The sequence below is a fragment of the Neophocaena asiaeorientalis genome, unplaced genomic scaffold, assembly GCF_003031525.2.
Source record: "Neophocaena asiaeorientalis asiaeorientalis breed wild unplaced genomic scaffold, Neophocaena_asiaeorientalis_V1.1 scaffold242, whole genome shotgun sequence".
Lineage (NCBI taxonomy): Eukaryota > Metazoa > Chordata > Mammalia > Artiodactyla > Phocoenidae > Neophocaena > Neophocaena asiaeorientalis.
Genome location: NW_020172451.1, coordinates 5,705,533 through 5,721,189, shown reverse-complemented (window position 1 = coordinate 5,721,189; position 15,657 = coordinate 5,705,533). Strand labels below are relative to the sequence as shown.

General features: G+C 56.1%; 1 protein-coding gene across 1 annotated transcript in view; it reads left to right on the top strand.

Annotated features, from left to right (window-relative positions):
- The window catches only part of MPPED1 (metallophosphoesterase domain containing 1), a 63,856-nt gene that overhangs the window by 32,756 nt on the left and 15,443 nt on the right, over window positions 1-15,657 (top strand). The window contains exon 3 of the mRNA XM_024737632.1: window positions 5,926-6,151. Within this exon, the coding sequence (XP_024593400.1) occupies window positions 5,926-6,151 (226 nt within the window). The remainder of the gene's footprint in view (window positions 1-5,925; window positions 6,152-15,657) is intronic.

Sequence of the window (15,657 nt, the reverse complement as noted above, 5' to 3'; positions counted from 1 at the left end):
GAGATCACACCCCAGCAAGGCGCACCTGGCCCAGGAGCCAAGCAGACCCTCAGGTCTCTGTGCCACTCTTCCCGAATGTCCTGTCTCTCCAGTCCCCAGCTCAGCCTGCATGTCCTACCAGAGGCTGGCTGGTGTGACCACTGTTCTGTGTTCCCGAGGTGGGAGGCTGGGGTTCGAGTGCTGGTTCGCTGTTGTCTTGCTGTGTGACCTCAGGCAAGCCCTTTCCCTCTCTGAGCTCCAGTTTCCTCCTCTGTCCAGTGAGGGGTGTGGATTGGAAGCTCTGCGTGTCACTTCTGGTACAGACCTTAGGGCTAAGCTTTGTTTGGTGCCTTGTCTAGCTTCTGGAGCACAGCCTGTGCTCAGACAGAGCTTGTGGGCAGCTGACCAGGGCCCAGCTTCAGGGAAGAAAACGAGTTTCTGGCTTGCTGGGCTTTTGGGATAGGCTGACTGGATTCTTTGCTTCTGTTGGGCTGAGGGAGGTGGGTGTGAGAAGGCAGTGGGCCCATTTGTCTCCTCTCGGCGCCTCACCAAGCTGGCACAGCCCCCGACACCTGCTGGAGAACAGCCGGGGTTCGGCACTCTTGGCACCTTGTCAGGGCAGGTGCTCCCATCTGGGCACTGGGGTGGTCCCCCTGTATATTAGCCCTCTTCTCTGCTGCCAAGGAAGGACAGCCGCAAGAAGGGGCAGAGGGAACAGCATTAATTTCCTCTGGGCAGGCATCGGGAGGAAGAGTTTGTTTTCATCTCATCATTTTCCCCACGAAGCCCCTGCAAGTCAAATGGTCATTGAGGGCCCCCAAACACTCCCTCATTCACTACCCAGATACAGGAGGGGGAAGATGAAGCTAAGCCAGAAAGCCTCTGATGATTGGTCGTTGGGCATTTTATCCACAATCAGGTTGGTAAGAGCTGCAGGCTGATGTGAGCATCTAATGCAGCTTTAGGTTGTAGCAACAGAGGTAGCACCCCAGAGCAGACGAGGGGACTTTTCCACCTGCCTCTGTGATAGTTAAGCTGTACCAGAGCCTTGGTTCTGGCTCTCCCACCCCCATCTACAAGAGGGCAGGTCCAGTGGGAGAAGATTCAGAGAGAGCCAGTCAGGATTATGGGTGAGGAAGGTGGGTCTGGATAGCAAGCCCTGCCAGGACAGTTGGAAGAAAAATTTGGAGGAAAGGGTGGGATCCAGGTAGACAGAAATCAGCTGGTATAAAGGAGACAGAGCTATCCCAAGATGGATTGATTGATTTATAAATGCATCCATCTATCTCTTTCCATTTATTCATCTATCCATAATCCATCCTTCTTTGCCCATCCATCTATCTATCCATACACTCATGCATCCATCCAACCATCCATCCATCCATCCGTCCATCATGCATGCATCCATCCATCCATCTATGCATCCACTCATCCATCCATCCATCATCCATCCAATGATCTGTCTACCCTCTGAGAGGCAGTGTAGCATAATGGTACCAGTTCAGGATGAGTTTGATGAGGCCAAGCCACAAAAACTGTCAAACTGTCCATTACCCTCTGTGCTTGTTCATCACTTTATTATTGATTTGTGTAACCTCTCTGAGCCTCCATTTTCCCAGGTGTAAAATGGGGATAATAATACTTAAGTGTCTTTGAAGGTTACACACAGCTGGCGAGTTGCCAAGTCCAGGTGACCATGCAGACAGAGATGTGTTTGTGGCTGGACGTCCAGCTCAGCAGGGCCTGGTGCTGGAAGCTTTCTGTGTTCACAAATGGACGCGCCCCCTGCCTCCAAGCCGTGTGGCACCCATCTCTTGGGGAGAAACCAGACAATATTTGAGGGTGTCATGCCAGCATGTTATAGCTCCTGCCCCCCACCTGGCTTTATGTCCAGGAGCTGGTTCTTCCCTGGGAGGGAAGAAGCCTCAGTTACCTCCTCTGACCCGAGGTGGGAGGAACAGGAGACAGCCCACAGCCTCCTGCCCACTCCTCAGTCCCTGGTAGTCAGGAGCTTCGGAAATAAATGAAACTGTATGGTTGGAGTAATTTGCTCATTTGCTTAAGTAACACCCCCAGTCAGAGACACGACATCAATACATTAGTGCGGTCGGGCTCCCCCAGCTGGGGCGGCGCGCCGAATGGGGTGGATGGATGCTGTGAAGTGGAAACGCACGAACTGGTGCTGGAAGGCAGTCATGGTGGCCACTGCTCCGGCCGCGACTGCAGCGTGGCGAGGGGCTGGCCTGGTGGCCTTGAACGAGCCTGAGCTGCTGACCCAGAGGTGTGGAGTCAGCTGGACCAGCACCTAGCATTGCTTCTGCCGCTCACCTGCTGCGGGACCTGGGCAGGTTCCTGACCTGGGACCCTCGTTCCCCAGCTTCGAGGCGGAGGTGACAGAGCCCACCTCGGGAGGGCCCAGCCTTTTTACCAAGGGTGTCTGGCCTAACAGTCAGGTCCCAGAAATGGCAGGCCTCTCTGTGCTGTCCTCCACGACCCTTCTGCAGGTGCTCAGGCCCAGGCAAGCCTCTCCCCTCCCTGCCGGCAGCCTGAGCCTCACTGGAGAGAGGAGGCTCTGCACCGTGTCACCCGGGGTGCCGGCGGGGGCTTCGCTTTCCAGACTTCTGCTGGGGCCTGCTTGGGATGGAGATGGTGAAGACGTCTCCTCTCTGCTCCTGCTTCTTTCCTGTGAGGAGAACAAGAGGGCGTCTCAGCATCCCTGGGCCAGGCTGGGATGACAAATAGGACGATGAGTGAGGCGGGGAGGCAGAGGGGCCTTGGGGAGCTCATCGCCACGGCCTGGTTGGCAGCTCGGAGGGGCAGGGGCCAGGTCTGGTCCCCTTCGTCTCCAGGGGCTGTGGCCGGGGCCGGAATCCCCAGCGCTGCCGGGAGTGGGCAGTACCTTAAAATGAGTGAAGTGGGCTGGGAGTGAGTGGTAGGGGCAGGTGGGGACTGGGCAAACTGCCCTTTGCTTCCTGTCTAAGGGAAGCACAGGCACTCAACACTTGCCTAGGCCAGGATGGTGAGATTTTAAAATTGATTGATTGATTTTTAGAAAACAGAAAGAATGACATTTTATTGGAATTTCTCTAATTTTTAATGTTGGCAGCAAATGCAAATTTAGAAAAGCCAAAAAAATATGCCAAACAAAATACGTCTGTGGGCAGGGCCGGCCTGCTGGCTTCTAGTTTGCAAACTCTGGCCCAGGGAAGCTGACTTTTTCTGAACACCAAAAGGCTTTGTGTGTTTCCATTCACTGTCTTGTATAATCCTAGAATGGTCTTGCGAGGTAGGCATTATTCTTCCTGTTTCACACATGAGGAAACGGAGGTCAAGTCACATAGCCGGTTAGTGGCAGAACTGGGTCTGGGACCCAGCTGTCAGCCCCTGGAGGCCATGCCTGGCATCGGACAGCCTCCCAGAGTTGACAAACACCAAAGAAGAGAGAACGCTATTTTCTCAAACCTGTAAAGAAGTCTGGGTGGCCGGTGAGGCAGTGATGAACAGATTATGGTTTTCTGCTTGTTTTGTGAAAAACTCCTCTCTCCGTGCTGGGGTCCCCACCTCCTCTGTGGCCAGGCTCGGAGGCGAGCGGCCACCCAACAGCCCTTTGCCACGACCATAGAGCCTGGGGCCAGGCAGAATGGGCAGGTCCCAACTGCAGGGATGGGAGGGGTGCGGGCTGGAGAAGTTTCTAATTGGGTTCATTGCAATTAGAATATGATAATAGTTGTAGTTATGGTACCTAGAACTTCATTGTATGGCACAGCCATAAAACTCACCCTGCCCTTTCCTGGAGCTTCCACAGTGCTGGGCAAACGGGGTTCTTCCTGGAGCCTTATGGGGAGCTGAGTCTGATCCCACATCTGTCACAGCTGACCTGGTATTGTGGGCCCCAGTTCCCAGTAAGGCAGGAAGTCCTCAGAATTTGGAGAAGAGGCATTTCTGAAATTGGGTTTCTGATAGAAGGCTCACACAGCAGAGGAGGTCGAGTTTCAGGTCATGGTCAAGAGTGAGAAAGCTCTGCTGTCCCTGGACTGTGTTACCCCTGGGTGGGACCAGCCACAGGGAAGGGGCTTGGTGGAGCTGGGGGCCACACGAGGCCCTTGGCCCCCAGAAAGGGTCAGTTACCAGGCACACTCACGTTGATCAGAGGGGAAACTGAGGCCCAGAGAGGTTAAAGTGACCTGCTCGGATGAGAGGTGACAGAACCCAGGTCTGCTGGCTCTAAAGCTGGACACTTTGCCCTGTGTGTGCTCCTGTGGGAGTCACGGTCACTGGGAACGGAGAAGACGCCTCCTGAGGTGTGGATCTCCGTTAGCCCGGGGCGGTCCTCTGGGCAGGTTCCCTTTCACATCACCCTGGGACCCCCGGATGGGAGGCTGGAGCCAGAGGTGTGGCCACGGCTCTCGGTGGTCAGGATGGGCCCTCGCCCTGGCCTTGTCGAGGGCGCTTTCCCGGGCTTTCCCCGAGTAGGTGGAAAGTCTGGGGTCACACAGGACTGCCTGGCTCAGAATCCAGCTCTGCCGCCTCCTGGCCACGTGGCCTCCGCACATCACCCCGCAGCTTCCGGAGCCTCAGTTTCCGTGTCTGCATGATGGACGCGATGAAGGCCTGGCTCCGTGCCTGACGTGTAGTAGGGCTTATACGTGCACAGGGTCGTGCTAACTAGCCACTCACTGCTGACGAATTTGGACAAAAGAAGCGACTTTCTTGCTGAAACAGACGCAGAGTAAAGTTTGGTGTCTTTTGTCCCGGCTCCTCAGAAACCAGAGCTCAGGTGGTTTAGAAGTTCCATTCAGTGGCCGCAGTTACTTGTCTGTGAAATGGCTATGGAATGTCACCATTCTCCTGCCTGGACACCCCGTCTCCCCAAGGCCCCGTGCTGGGCTGGCACCTTCACACGCCCCTTGGTGTTTGCTTGACCCACCAGGGCACGCCCTTGAGGAGGGGGCAAGAAAAAGGCTTGGGCCTCGGGGTTCACCTTCAGAATTCATTTTTTATCATAATCAGGTACCATCATGACTCTTTATCCAGGCCCGGAGAGCCTAGCAGCTGAGGCTGGTGGGAGGTCGGGAGTCCCGGGCCTGAGCCTGGGGTCAGGCTGGCTGCCGGCGGGTGTTGGGGAGCTGGGTTGGGTGGCGGCCAGTTTACTGAGGCCGAGGGGCTGTGGTAGCCTTGGGCGGCTGTGCTGGAACCCAGCCCATGGCCAGATCACCCGGGACGCAGTGCACACACCTGCCTAGGGCATCTGTGACGTAAGGCCCCAGAGAAAGCAAGGGGAAGAAGCACGGCGTTGAGGAACCGCGTGGAATTTGCAGAGGGCACAGCTGGAAGGACCCTAGTATTAGCTCAGTGTATGTTATACACGGATGGTTTTGTTTTGTTCCCACTTAGACTGTGTTTTGACTTTGAATTCCATGGCAGTAGGGGTGGGGATGGGCAGCGCAATCTTTCCCGAGCGTAGGGTCTCCAAAGGTTTGACCTGGGCTCTGCAAAGAACTTGCAATCCCTGTTAATGTGGAAGCTAACAAGTCAGACCCCCAGGTGGAGGGGGCCTGAGACAGTGAGGCTGGCGAGGCAGGCCTGGGGGTCCAGGGCAGGGTCTCCTTCCAGTGGAAAAGTGGCCCGGACAGAAGAAACGGAGGTGGGGGAGTCCTGAGGATGAGGCCGGGTCCACTGCAGCTCAGAGGCCCTGCAGGAAACTGTCCAGCCCCGTCCCGCTGGTCTGGGGGGCAGGCGGCCTGTCACCCAGCAGCAGCGGGGGCAGGGAGGCCACAGGGATGGTGACCAGGCTGCTGCCGCCGCCTCTGATCAGAAGGCACCTGTCGGCAGCGAGGGTCAGCTCTGCCAGGGGGTCCAGGGGCTCTTGCCTGCCCCCTCCCCCCGGCACTGTGGCCTCCAGAAGCCAACAGCGGTGCACCGTGTGTCTGTCTGTCGGCTCTGCAGGCAGCCTGCCCTACGAGTACAAGATCGTGATCGCAGGCAACCACGAGCTGACCTTCGACCAGGAGTTCATGGCCGACCTCATCAAGCAGGACTTTTACTACTTCCCGTCCGTGTCGAAGCTGAAGCCGGAGAACTACGAGAACGTGCAGTCGCTGCTAACCAACTGCATCTACCTGCAGGACTCGGAGGTCACCGTGCGGGGCTTCCGGATCTACGGCTCCCCGTGGTGAGTGTGCCTGGTGGGCGCCGTTCTGACCACTGGTGACAGCAAAGCTGTGCTGGGGGGATGGAGGAGGTGAGGCTGAGTGCGTGGAGGGAAGAGGGGCTGGAAGAGGCAGCAGAGAGACCCGGGGCCAGCTCTCCCCTCATGCTGTGTGACCCTAGGCAGGTCGCTGCCACTCTCTGAGCCTTGTTTTCCCCATATCTTGTAAATAATTATATATGCTATACTGTCTCACGTATAGGCACGTACTATTAGTATCCCCATTTTCCTGGTGAGGAAACTGAGGCACAGAGAGGGTAAGGGCCTGGCTGAAGGTCACACAGGTAGGAATGGGCAGAGCTGAGATTAAACCCAGGCAGTTTGGTTCCAGAATCCTTGCTTTTAATCATTATTCCATGTGCTAGGAATGTCCCTGTTGTCTGTCCCTCTGACACACACAGAAGATGCATAGGTGGGGGGGTGATGATTGATTAGCCAGATGAGGAGAGGCAGTCGGAATTTTCCTGGAAGGCCAAAGGCCTGCTTTACTGTATTGGGGACAGCAGCTGTTTAAATCACAAGTATACATCAAACCTTTGTTCCCTGCTGGGGACACAGAGCAATCAGACCTCATCCCTAGGCTTACCTGGCTAAGTGGGGATCAAGGTGAGAACAGGTCATGACAGGTCTGCGTGATGGTCGGTGTGTCCATAGTAACCCCCGTGATGATGGTGACGGTGATGATGGTGATGATGGTGATGGTGGTGATGGTGGTGATGGTGATGATGGTGATGATGGTGATGGTGGTGATGGTGGTGATGATGGTGATGGTGATGATGGTGATGGTGATGATGGTGATGGTGATGATGGTGGTTCAGATTGTGATGATGTTGATGGTGGCAGCAGATCATTCCTGAACAGTTACAGTAAGCTGGGCCCTGGGCTTAAATCTCCACAAGGATTGTCTCTAATCCTTGCTCAGCCTTGTGAGGACTGATATATCGTCCCCGTCCTGTAGTTGGATAGACCACGTGGCCCTTAGAGGCCCAGCTGGCAATGGACACAGGGTGCCAAGTGCTGACAGGGTGAGGAGGACACCCTACACAGGAAGGAGAGACCTCACGTGCTTGAAAGAGTGGCTTGATTCCAGAAGGCTCCCTGGAGGGGGTGGGGTGACCTGAGCCACGAGGGAAGAGAAGGGCATTCACAGGCGTGGAGGGGTGGCAGGGCCTGAGGCTGCACCATCACCCAGAGCAGCACACGTAGGGAGGCTGACGGGCGATCTGTGGGGACCCGGGGCCTGTCCGGGTGCAGGGACTTCAGGGAGAGCGGCTGCTGACACAGTGTGGCTGGGGAGCCCTGGGGCGGCCCTGGCTGATACTACATGGTGACCACCTGCTGGCTAGAGGCTGTGAGGGGTTTAGGACGTGGCCCCATCCTCCCAAGGCCTCCTCATGGGGCAGAGGGGAGATGCTGGGCTGTCCTGCCTTCCTTGAGCCCCAGGAGATGCCTGCTGTCATCTCCCTGGTCCTTGCCGTGCACAGGGTCTCCACAAACCCTCCCGGCGGCCTGTGAGGTCCTGACGAGGACTGAGGTCGGGGGCCCTCAGGGATGTGATGAGCTCGGGGCCAAGGCCAGGAGAGGGGAGCAGATGGCCGAGTCTGCCTGGCAGGCTATGAGAGCCCAGACCTGGAAGGGAAGTCTGTTAGGCAAAAAACCAGAAGGAGGTCATTGTCAAAGGAGGAACCAGCGTGAGCAAAGGCGTGGAGGTGAGCTGAGCACAATGGGAGGGGTGGGGCGGTGGGAGATGAGGCTAGAGGGTCAGGAGGGTCAGGTGCCAGACCAGGGAATCTGGACTGGATCTCTTTGCCCAGTGGTTTCCAACACCCTATCTCCCCTGCACACTCACATACCCATACACACCCACACCCATACACACAACATTTTGTTTAAAGTTAGATTGCTTAGAAGTTAACAGCACGGCTTTGGAACCAAACTGCCTGGGCTCAACTCTTGGCCTCAACTCTTATGGGCTGTGTGACCCTGGGTGAGTCACTTGACCTCTCGGTGCCTCAGTTTCCTCCTCTGCACAATGGGAGTGATGGGGCACCTCCTGCAGGGGGTGGTTGCAGAGATGTCAGGAGGGTTCAGCTGAGCCCAGTGGCTGCACCAGGCTTTCCGCGAATGGAGACATCATTCTTGTTATTTGCTATGTGGAGCCCCCTTCCATCACAGCCTTGCCCGGGACCCAGACATGGGATGGAGGACAACAGGGGGTGGGAGCCGGCAGGTGTCACTCAGTGTCCTTCCCACCCCACCCAGAGCAGCTCTGTGCAGCCGCACAGCTGGGCCCCGAAGAACCCCTTTGACGGCCAGCTCCCCAGGCTCCTGGCCGGGATGTCAGGCCAGCCCTGTGGTCCCCTATGCCAGCTGCAGGCCAAGAGCTGCTGCTGCTGAGGCCTGAGTGAGGCCGCTGTCAGCCTTGCTGGAGTCCAGCTGCTCTGTGCTCGAGCTGCCTGTGGTCTCTGCTTTGACTTCTGTGGCTCCAGCACGGGTAGTTCTGGACCTTTTAGTTGCAGGCCCCCTGGGGCCTGAGTGAGAGGAGTGCCTATCTTCTCCTTGACCCTTACCTTCGTCCCAGCTGGACGCACACCCCCGACCCCATGCCATGGCGGGCCCAGCACCAGGCTGCTACACAGAGAAGGGACCCCAGGAGGGCTTGGTGAGATCCAGGAGGGCTCCCTGTTGGAGGGGGTATTTGAAGGAGGTGTGGGGTTTCCATAGGCGGAAGAGGCAAGGGAGGAGCCATATTTCGGAGCCCCTGTGATGTGCTGGACCCTGCCGCACTCTTCTTGGGCCTGCTGTTAGTTCGCAGCCCTTAACGCCGAGAGCTAGACGGCACCTCGTCTGCATTCTGAGATGCAGGCTGTGAGCTGGCATTCCATGCAGCAACCCTGGGTTCCTTTAGGCCCCGTCTGGGGCTGGGAGCAGGTGGTGTGAGGTGAGACGTGGGCTCGTGTGCTTGGGGAAGTTTCACTAAATTTCCCCCTGTGTGAGCCAGTTGCTTGCACCTGCTTCCATGGCACCAAGGAACTAACCCTGATTTCCTTCTGCCACCTTCCCCCCTGGGACCTGCATGCCTGGGAGGGTGGGCCCCTGCCACCAGGCCCCTGGAATCTCAGCAACTGTAGTGGCTGGGAGGTTGGGTGGTAAGGGAAGGGTTGTCCAAATTGGGGTAACACCACCTCTTAGCTGTGTGACTCTGGGCAAGTGCCTAGCCTTTCTGGTCCCTCTATACAGGGAAATGGTACTGCCAACCCTATAGGGGGGTTGTGAGGGCTGCGTGGGCCCATCCAGATGAAGGCCAGGCCCAGAGTGTGGCCTTGGAGGTTGGTTGTGGTTATTATTACTGGGAAGCCGCTGGGGTGGAGACCAGGACAGAGAGAGCTCTGTTCCCGCTGATACCTCAACAGCCCCTAGAATAGGACCAGGCCTGCAATCACCTCCTTTTACAGAAGGGTAAGTAGAGGCCCCGGTGAGGACGTGGCTTGCCCAGGGCCACACAGTGAGTGGTTCTCCTGACTCTCAGTCTGCTCCAAGACGGAGGCCCTTTTGTGAACGCCTGCTGTGTGCCAGGCGTGGGGCAGCGTGCTCTTCGTGTGTCCTTGGTCCTCTGAATAGCCTCAGGACGCACATCGGCCTTGTTGGCCCATTGAGACCTGGGGATTGAAATGATGTTCTCATGGCCGCCCATTGGTTGGTTAATTCATTGATCAAGTATTTGTCCCGTGGCCACTCCAGGGACGTGCCACGGGCCAGACAGATGCAGCTCCCGTCTTCGCGGGGTTTTTACCCTCGTGGGAGACACATCAGCCACCAATGCCTTGGTTCAACAAGAGCCACGGAGGAGAAGCTCTGGGAGCTGGGGTCGGGGAGATCTCCCCACAGGAGAGCCATAGACGCAAGCAGCTCTGGGGGCTGGGAAGGGTGTGACAGCAGAGGAAACAGTCCCGGCAAGACGCAGGAGGCTCAGAGGGCTGTGGATGTGCTGGGGGTGGAGTGTGGCTTCCAGGGTCTCAGTGAGAGAGCAGAGGCCAGAGGCTGGGTCATCAGGCCAGGCTGGCGGCTGCCACGGTGGGCGGTGGCCTCACCCTGGTCTCCCAGCGCTCAGTGAGTTGCAACTCCTGTAGCCCTGTGTCCTCAGCCCGTGGGGACCTGGCACATCACACCCGAGGCCTGGAAGGGGCACAGTGCTCGTGTGTGCAGAGCTGACTTTCAGTCACGCTTGTGCCCTGGACCCAGACACACCAGGGACGTCCCCACCGCCCTGACTCTCACTTCACATCTGACCTTGGCAAGTCACGTCTCTCTGAGCCTCTGTCTTCCATCTGGGCAAGGGGGCACCAGGGTCCTCTCTGTGGTGTCGTCAGGTGAAGCCACACTGGGGAAGTGGCACTTATCAGTCCCCAAGAAGGTATTCCTGGCCAAAGAACCTCGTGGCCTGGCTGCCAACTCTGCTTGGCTCAGGGGGGCTGTTTGCCATCCCCACTGTCTGTCGAGGTTTAGGCTGGGCGAGCTCAGCCCCCGGCGCCTGGGCGTATGGCAGCTTGTTAGGAGGGGATGGACAACAAAGCTGGTAGTGATTATTATTAAATTCAGATGTTCAGGGTTTTCGTTTTCTTTTTCCCGTGCCCTTAACATATTGACTAACACATGGAATACAGGCGACTCTAGCAGCATCGTAACACCAGCAGGCGGGGATCAGGGATCAGATAAACCAGTAGCCATAAGTAACCTAATATCAGTGGTACCTGGGGCATGTGGGCAAAGCTGACCCACGCTGGGGGCAGACCTGTTCTGTGTCGTCCTACAAGGCAGAGCAGGGACACAGAAGGCAGGTTCTCAGCAGTGTGGGAAGACAGTCCCACAGGCAGGAGCCCAGAGGAGAGGCAGTTGGGCCTTACTGAGTGGTGAGCTGCCCATTACAAGGGGCATGCAAGCAGAGATACACTGTGTCTGGGCCTGGTGTCCTCTCAGCTCCTCCCCCATGCAGAGGGCCACTGTTTCTCTGCCTGAGGCTGATGACCCCCTGTAAGCAGAGGGATGCATGGGCCTGCTCTCAGAGAAGCCCTTTTGGCGCTAGACTTGGGACGAGGTTGGCCTTGATATTGAGGACTCACCAAAGCAAGCTCGGAGGAGGAAGCAGACAGCAAACTCATGGTCGCCATGTTACCTAAGTGTTACCGCCAGGGGATGCTCTGCTTGGGAGACTGGTGGGTCAGATCTGAATGGTTCCACTTCCTGTGAGACACACACTTGGAGGCACACAGCGGCCGCCAGGTGCCTGGCCCCCTGCAGGGCTCTGGAGTCCCAAGAATGGGCCCGGCCTGGCTGTGTCCCCCGTGACAGGGCACCATCACCAATCCCATTTTGCAGGATGGTCAGAGGCAGAGAGAGAATAATTTTGTAACGTGAATATGTCCTATGCAATATTTTAAATGTACATACACTAAAAGAATTGTGCCGTTTGTCTGAAGTTCAAATTTAACGGGGCATGTTGTGTTTCGTCTGGCCACCCGTATCCTGAGACAGTTGGGTTCTGCCTGTTTTTCGAACTTTATAAAAATGGACTCATGTGTTGTTCCATGACTGCTTTTTTTCACTCAGTATTATATATTTTTAAGCTTCTTCCATGTCGTCATGTGCAGTTGTGATTGGTTCTCTTCTCAGTGCTGTGTAGGATTTCATCGTATGAATATATCACGATTTATTTATCCATTCTAACCAGTTCCCACCACCCTTGCTTTGGGCCCATTATAAATAATATTGCTGTGAACATTCCACACGTCTCTTAGTGCACATAGAGATTCACTCCTGAATGTGTGTGCGTGTGTGGACACACACACGCACACACACACACACACACACACACACACACACACACACACTCAGGGACGGAGTGGTCAGGTCATGCACTGTACAGCTCTTTGGCGGGGGCGAAGCCAGTTTTTCCCCTGTCAGCAGTGCCCTGCCTCACCTCCTTGCCAGGACTTGGTATTGTGGGCCTTGCGGATTGTACCCATCTGGTGGCTGTGCTGATACTTCAAGGTGGTTTTCATTTGCATTCCCTTGACGACCCGCGAGCTTGAGAATCTTGGCCACTTGGATTTCTTCTTTTGTGAAGGGCTCAGGTCTTTTGCCCATTTAAAAAGATAATTGGGTTGTCTGCCCTTTCCGTATTGGTTAGTAGAGATTCTTTATGTATTCTGAACGCGAGCCCTTCATCACATGTAGTGTGTAATGTGGCTTTTCCTCCCCTGTGACTGGCCTCTTCCCTCTCTTCATGGTGCCTTCAGATGACTCAAAGTTTGTAATTTTGGTGTAGTCAGATGTGTCACTGTTTTTCTTTGCAGTAAGTGCTTTCTGTGTCCTATTTAAGAAATCCCGCCCCTGAAGTCATGAAGATGTTTCCTTATTATCTTCCCACATCTTCGCTGTGTTGCCTTTTATCAATATGCTTAGGTGTTGGGCCCACTGGCAGTGATCGCATTGATGGTGTGAGGTAGGGATCCCGTTTTGGGATTTTCCACTTGGCCTGGCACCAAATACGGAGATCATGCTTCCTGGCTGCTCTGTGTTACCCTCCTTGCCTGGCACACGGGGGCTGTGTATGGGCTATCGCCTGCTCCCTCAGCCCACCTAGCTCCAGGGCCACACTGTCTTAACTACTCCAGCAACCCATTTCTTTCATGTCTCTTTTCCCAACTAGAACAGTTGAGGCTCCAGGAGAGCAGGGACCTGACTCCAGGGGTGGCTGCATCACCACTTCCCCGGTCCAGTCGGCATGGGAGGGATGGAGGGCTCACTAGAGCCGCGTGCTTGCACGGCCACCCTCCCGGGGCACTGTGACTTTCTGGAAGTCATCTCTGGGCCCCTCAGATGCAGACTCGGCGCTGAGCCTTCGCCGAGAGCAGCTTAGAGGAAGGGGGCGGGAACCATCCTCAGAAGAAGAGGAAGAACTCAGCTGTTACAAAATCCTAAGTGTTAAAAAAAAATTCCGTATACATACCGTATTCATTTATGGGTTTTGGATGCATTTTTTGTTCTCATTTAACTGAAAACGGCCTTGATTTTTTTTTTTTTTTAAGGAGTGAGGGAGGGAGTGAAGTTGGCACACAGCTAGTCCATCTGGTCTAATTACTTCTGGTATTTTGAAAGAAGACATCTAAACCTGCTGAGACAGGAAACTTTGAGAAGTGGTGGCCGGGCCGCTGCTGGGCGTCTGGGCGCGGAGCCTGAACCTCAGCTAGGAGGCCTGGCTGCCTCCGGGCAGGGCAGGGCCTGGCGGGCAGCTGGAGCCTCAGGGACCAGCTCTCTCCAAACAGCCAGGATGTGTGGGGCCCAGCTGAGTGACCTCAGGTCAGGATCTCGGCTTCTGTGAAATGACAACGGGACAGTCCCCTCGTGGGGTTGTTCTTAGGATTCAGAGAGGTCTTGTGCGTAAAGTTGCTTGACACACAGGCATTCGACACACGGTGGTCCCAGCTACCCCCGAACCTCTCCAGCTACTGCCTCGACTGCCCAGAGAGGGGGCTGGAGGAGGTTGTGTACGTACAGCCTGCAGGGGCTGCGGGCACAGAGAGGGTGGCCCCTGGACAAGGCTGGCCGTGGGTTCTAGCGTGAGCCTTTGACGGCCTTCCCTCCGCTTCCCTGTGTGCACAGAGCAGGCCCGCTGCGGGGGGTGGGTGCGAGGAGAAGGCAGGAACTGAGCAGCCTGGGAATTTAAAATCTGTGCCCTGAAGGTGCTGGGGCTCTGCTTCTGGATGTGACAGCAGCAGTCGCACAGTTACTCTTCTCACTGCTGACCCAAAGGCTCTGGACTTCTAGCTGCTCCAGCTGCTTGAATTCTTCACAACCATGAGTGAGGTTTGACCCTTGTCCCCATTGTATAGCTGAAAAGACTGAGACCCACAAAATGAAGCGACTGGCTTAAGGTCCCACAGTAACTGAGAGCCCAGATGGGCCGGGATGGAAGGATGGCGGCCCTACCCAGAACGGCAGACAGAGAGGTACTAAAATAAAATGCTTTTTATTATTTTTATTTATTTATTTATTATTTATTTTTGTGGTACGCGGGCCTCTCACTGTTGTGGCCTTTCCCGTTGTGGAGCACAGGCTCCGGACGCGCAGGCTCAGCGGCCATGGCTCACGGGCCCAGCCGCCCCGCGGCATGTGGGATCTTCGCGGACCGGGGCACGAACCCGTGTCCCCTACATCGGCAGGCGGACTCTCAACCACTGCGCCACCAGGGACGCCCATAAAATGCTTCTTAAAAGACTTGATAAAATACATCTTTCCGGGAAAAAACAATAGAGAGGATGAAATAACGAACTCCTAGCTTTTCCCTTGCTTCTCAATGCCTTTCACCATAATGTGGTCAAGGGGGTGCCAGGGGAGCGGGATCCTGGCGGCGCCAGGGCCTGAGACAGCCCACCCTGCCCCTGCTGTCCCCGCCACCTCCAGAAGCTGATGGGAGACCACGGTGAGCCCAGTTTGGACTGCTGTGCCCCGCACTGGACTCCAGACCTTCCGTCCTTCTGGCTCTGCTTGAGGAATGGGTGGGCCTGGGGCTCAGTTCCAGCCACCTCACCCTTTGCTCTTTCTATTAAGAAAATCTTTTTCACCTCTTAAAAAAAATACTCATTTTTCAGTCTCTCTGGTCATTCTCTGAGGTGTTTGGGGTGTCGTAATTTGGGGTTGCCCGCTCACGTTCTGCAAGGCTCCATCTGAGGGATCCTGGGCATCCAGGTTTAGGGGTGCCCCTCAGAAAGGATGTCTACCCCAGTCTGTGGGTGCACCTGGCCAGGGACCCCCTTCTGCTCCGTTCATGGATTAGAGCTTCCTGGGCCCATGGGCTCACAGCCTGGGGAAGCCTGGGTCAGAGGTCCAGGGGAAGCTTCCCTCTGGTGGAGGCCTCCCCGTGGTCCGCTCTTTCCCCGAATCCCTCTGGGGACCCAGCTTTCTGGTCACAGCCCCTGCTGACCACCGGGGCCTTCTCTCTTGTTGCTTCAAGGCCATGAAGACCCACGTTCCCTGGTTCAGAGGCTGGCAGTCCCCGGGCATCTAGCACTGTGATTATTTACATTTCATCCTGCATTTCTAGGTGGTTTCAGCACAGACCGTGGCCTTGATCTGTTCAGACAAGAGAGGCCAAGGCTTTCCCTCCCCTTCAATACCTGAAACCCCCATTCAGCAAACTTACCATGAGACTGCGGCACAGTGGCCCCACCTACTCTGCCTGTCACTCTCCACAGCAAGGCAGGACTGTTTTCATCCCCATCTTACAGAGGAGAGAGGTGAGGCGAGGCGTGGGTTGGTCAAGCGACTGGTCCAAGATCTCAGCTGTAGGCAGAGGTGGTGCCAGGTTCCCGCCCAGGTGGGTGGAGTTGGGGAGCTCGGGGGTGCGGGGGGCGGCTGGCTTTGACCTGTCTCATGGGCTGCTGCTTCCCAGCCTGGCCCTGGCCCCGTCC